Source organism: Salvia hispanica, unplaced genomic scaffold (genome assembly GCF_023119035.1).
Source record: "Salvia hispanica cultivar TCC Black 2014 unplaced genomic scaffold, UniMelb_Shisp_WGS_1.0 HiC_scaffold_24, whole genome shotgun sequence".
Lineage (NCBI taxonomy): Eukaryota > Viridiplantae > Streptophyta > Magnoliopsida > Lamiales > Lamiaceae > Salvia > Salvia hispanica.
In genome coordinates this window covers 18,162-23,074 of record NW_025951959.1, presented here as the reverse complement: position 1 = coordinate 23,074, position 4,913 = coordinate 18,162, and the positions used below count along the sequence as shown (strand labels likewise).

General features: G+C 36.5%; 1 protein-coding gene across 1 annotated transcript; it reads right to left on the bottom strand.

The window, feature by feature from the left end:
- Positions 1 to 1,805: 1,805 nt before the first annotated feature.
- On the bottom strand, positions 1,806 to 3,946 carry LOC125198760 (elongation factor 1-alpha). The gene is made up of 2 exons (XM_048097042.1): positions 3,453 to 3,946; positions 1,806 to 2,903 (listed from the first exon to the last, which is right to left on the bottom strand). The coding sequence occupies exons 1-2, from the start codon at positions 3,912 to 3,914 to the stop codon at positions 2,016 to 2,018; spliced, it is 1,350 nt and encodes a 449-aa protein (XP_047952999.1). The 5' UTR covers positions 3,915 to 3,946; the 3' UTR covers positions 1,806 to 2,015.
- Between the last annotated feature and the right edge of the window lie 967 nt (positions 3,947 to 4,913).

Genomic DNA, 4,913 nt, shown 5'->3' with positions numbered 1-4,913 from the left:
TTATAATCCTTCATTATATCTATTGAAATATAACATAAATTTCTAGCAAATAATAAATGTCATCAATTTTAGATAGGCAACGGCCTCATCAATATTTACATATAAGATCTACACATACACAAATGCATAATAATGATAGTAACGGCAACTTAGCCTTTAAATTATGATAATCAATCATAAATTTTATATATTAGCCACATCTTATATCATACCGAAAACTCTTAAATATTCAAAATGTATCCCAAAACTCGTCTTTTATATTAGTATAGATTTCAAATCAAACAAAATAATAACTAAGTAAAAAAAATCCACTAGAATAATTAATCACACATTATAAAAATGTTCATTACAAACTGCATTTTATACTAACTACCATGATGAATCACACATATTACAAAAACACGGAAACATATTGTATAATTTTTTTTTCTTTAATTTGAAAATAACCATAATTCGTCAAAACTACTACTACATCAATGAATCACATATTACAAAAACACACAAAATATTGTATTTGGAATTTTATATACAAATATACTAAATTTGAAAATAAACCTAAATTGTTAAAACTAGAAAATTTCTTACCATATCCACGCGATAGGTCAAAAATATACTCCCTCCGTTCCATAATAATAGAGGCATTTCATTTTGTGCACTCGTTTTGAAAAAATTATTATAAATAGTTAAAGTGGAGAAAAAGTAAAATAAGAGAAAGAATATTATAGATAAGACTCTTCTCTACATTATTCTTTCACTTACTTTACTTTTTCTCCACTTTAACTATTTATAATTATTTTCTCAGAACGAGCGTTCAAAATGGAATGCCTCTATTACTATGGAACGGAGAGAGTACTATATTAGGTAGGCGCATATCACATGTCTCTTTGTCAACATCAATGTGATTTGTTAAAAGACGAAAAAGATGAAAATGAAGAGAAGAAATAAAAGAAGTCGAAGAGTTAAAAGAAAAAGAAGAAATGGGGTAACTAAATGAGTGGAAATTTTGATAGTAGAGAAATAGTGTGTGGCACAATATATGGAGTACTCATTTAGGGAGAGTGATACTACAAGTGATGTGCACAATTCGTGAAAAAAATTGGAATGGGCAAAGATGTTCTCATAAGTTGGGGAGGCATTTGTCCGCCAAATATAATTGAAAAAGTGAAAAAGTATTTTACATGTAGAGAGGTCAAAATCTAGGATAGTATTCTTTTGGACTGCCTTACATGTGAAGGACAATTGGACTGCCTTACATGTGAAGGACAAATTCCATAAACTAAATATATAGTTCACTCTTTATTAGATCAGATCTGAAAAAATAAATACCCGTCTCCGTAGAAGCATTCAATAATTATAATGACATCACAAACTACTTAATCTACATCATAACATATTTTAACTACTTACAACACCAACTATCACTCTTTATACCTTAGCAAACCGCCCATAGCTTTCCGTCGTCGACCGCCATTGCTACCTCTTTTACCCAACCCCATTGAGCGCGACACCATAAAGAACACTTCCATTAAAAAATGTACGCACAAATCGAGCACACATATAAAAAGGCAAGGGAAGCAGTGGGAAAATAGGCAATAGGAGAATCAAACAATTAACAATTCCCATGGAGCGCAGCACTCCAGCAACTCTAGTAAATTAACAATTACTAGCAATACCAATAAAGCGCCAGATGACAAGAAGGCGAGTAAGCAAAAGGAGAAAATATAATAAACGGCCAGCAAAAGAGCATATTCAAGATTATCAAAAGAAAAGCTTTAAAAAAACATAATTTAAATAAGCATAACAGAAACGCAAGAAGTGATGATACTATAAAAACACAAAAAGTAAAGTCATACGAACATACGCCATCGGCGATCCAGAATCCAATTCTGGGAGCAAAAATCGCACGACAAATACCAAAACACTGAAATTAAAAGACAGGTAGTTTTAAGACCAACATAAAATACGAGGTTCTTGTAAGAAATAAAATGAGAGATGATATGTGGAGTGAACGTAGTTCACTTGGCACCCTTCTTCGCAGCTGCCTTGGTCACCTTGGCTCCTGATGGGTCCTTCTTCTCCACACTCTTGATCACACCAACAGCAACAGTCTGACGCATGTCCCTAACAGCAAACCTTCCAAGAGGCGGGTACTGAGAGAATGTCTCCACAACCATGGGCTTGGTCGGAATCATCTTAACCATACCGGCATCACCATTCTTCAAAAACTTAGGCTCCTTCTCAAGCTCCTTTCCAGATCGTCTGTCAATCTTGGTCATGAGCTCAGAAAACTTCACAGCAATGTGTGAAGTGTGGCAATCGAGGACTGGAGCATAACCATTTCCAATCTGACCAGGGTGGTTCATGATGATGACCTGGGAAGTGAAGTTTGCAGCCTCCTTGGCAGGGTCATCCTTGGAGTTCGATGCAACAAAACCACGCTTCAGATCCTTCACAGCAACGTTCTTGACGTTGAAGCCAACATTGTCACCTGGGAGAGCTTCCTGGAGGGCCTCGTGGTGCATCTCAACAGACTTGACCTCAGTGGTAAGCCCAGTTGGTCCGAAGGTGACAACCATACCAGGTTTGATGACACCGGTCTCAACTCTTCCGACTGGCACAGTTCCAATACCACCAATCTTGTAGACATCCTGAAGTGGGAGACGGAGAGGCTTGTCTGAGGGCCTCTTTGGCTCCTGGACAGCATCAAGAGCCTCTAGAAGAGTTGGGCCCTTGTACCAGTCAAGGTTGGTCGACCTCTCAATCATATTGTCACCCTCAAATCCAGAGATGGGCACAAACGGGATCTTCTCAGGGTTGTAACCAACCTTCTTCAGGTAGGAAGAGACTTCCTTGATGATTTCGTCATACCTTGCCTTGGAGTATTTAGGAGTGGTAGCATCCATCTAACAAAATACAAATAAAATGTGAATAACAGTACCAGGTAACAGTTTTATATCTAGGGCTATTGCCACAAAAAAATAGTAGTAACATCATTAGGCTAAGCAAGAATAAGTAATAAAATCTTGCACCAAACACAGGAGAAAGCATTTAAGATAAAATAACATTATATACGCCAATAACTAGATATTCTAATCCTTTAACAATTAACAGATAAAATTAACAATGATAGAAAAAATATATAACGCAGGCATAATAGAAAGAGCATATAATATAATACTATACAAACAAATGGACTGACGGGATTCGAACCCGTAGCTACCACCCTGAATCAGGTGGGCTCTCCCAAATTGAACTATCCAAAATATTCACAATAAGCTGTCTATAATGAAGGACCACTCCTCATTTTGATTTACCAAACATCCATCACACAGGAAGGTAAATCAAGGAGCATCACATTCAAATAGAAGACAAGCAGTGAGCATACAGTATAACTACAAATAACACATAACTTAAGGAATACATGGAACGAAAGAGAATATGCAATGATTTACCTTGTTACAGCAACAGATCATCTGCTTCACACCAAGAGTAAAAGCCAGAAGAGCGTGCTCACGGGTCTGTCCATCCTTGGAGATACCAGCTTCAAAACCACCGGTGGTGGAATCGATGATGAGCACAGCACAATCAGCCTGAGAGGTTCCTGTAATCATGTTCTTGATGAAATCGCGATGTCCAGGAGCATCAATGACGGTGCAGTAGTACTTGGTAGTCTCGAACTTCCAGAGAGCGATATCAATGGTGATACCACGTTCACGCTCAGCCTTGAGCTTGTCAAGAACCCACGCATACTTGAACGACCTCTTGTTCATCTCAGCAGCTTCCTTCTCAAACCTCTCAATCACACGCTTGTCAATACCACCAAGCTTGTAGATGAGATGTCCAGTGGTGGTCGACTTCCCAGAGTCGACATGGCCAATGACCACAATACTGATATGAATCTTTTCCTTACCCATATTACTAGATCTGCAGCAAAACAATAAACAAAGAGTTATATGTGATAACATGTAGCTTAAGATAACAAAGGCTACTTTAACCAAATAAATGAAAAACTAAATCACAGATCTAGGAAAAAAAATATAAACAAGTATTAATTCATAAACCCTAATAAAAATCTTTTAAAAAATCCAGATTTGAAAAAACAATAGTGTAATTTTTTATCCAATAGGTTTCTCAACCAGCATCAGTTAAGACTCAAACAACTAGAAAAAGGATAAGAATTCCATACATATATACTTATGACCATTGAAACTAAAATACGTTACAGAAGATACAGATTCAATTTCATTTTCATTAGAAAGCTAATATAGACTAAACGAAACATGCTTAAAAACATATACTATGACTCATGGAATAAGTAAAGCAGGGTCCAACAGACGAAAGTGTAAAACAATAACACAAAAAACTAATACTATGACTCATAGAAATTTATTCGGATTGCTTTATAAACAATCTGATAAATCTCGAGATTTTATTGAATTTCTCCACAAACAAATCGATTAAGATAGTTTAAATCGGCATAAACACCAACACCAATATATGAAATAGAATAAAGATGGACCAAGCTACTTATGAATGTAACCACAATTAACATCACTACGGTCGGGCTATCGAACACGGGGTCAGAAGTGAATTACGAGTCGGACCAATCTGCGAATCGAGCGAGCTCCCCTTGCATGCAATGATGTGGTGGTGAACCTCTCATTCTAATTCAGTGCTCTCCGAACCGTGCGGGAAGGTTTCCCTTCACACGGCTCACCAACTTGAGCAAAGTATACCTAATCTTAAATCTATAATTAAAGAACACTAATTTAGTTCATTATAAGAACGATTTTAGTCCACTATAGGACGATTTAGTTGAAGGTGCTGGCAGCGGAAGCGCTCACATAAATCAATCACATAATAATCAGATCTATTTAGCAGATTATTTAGACAAAATCTATTCGCGTAATTAT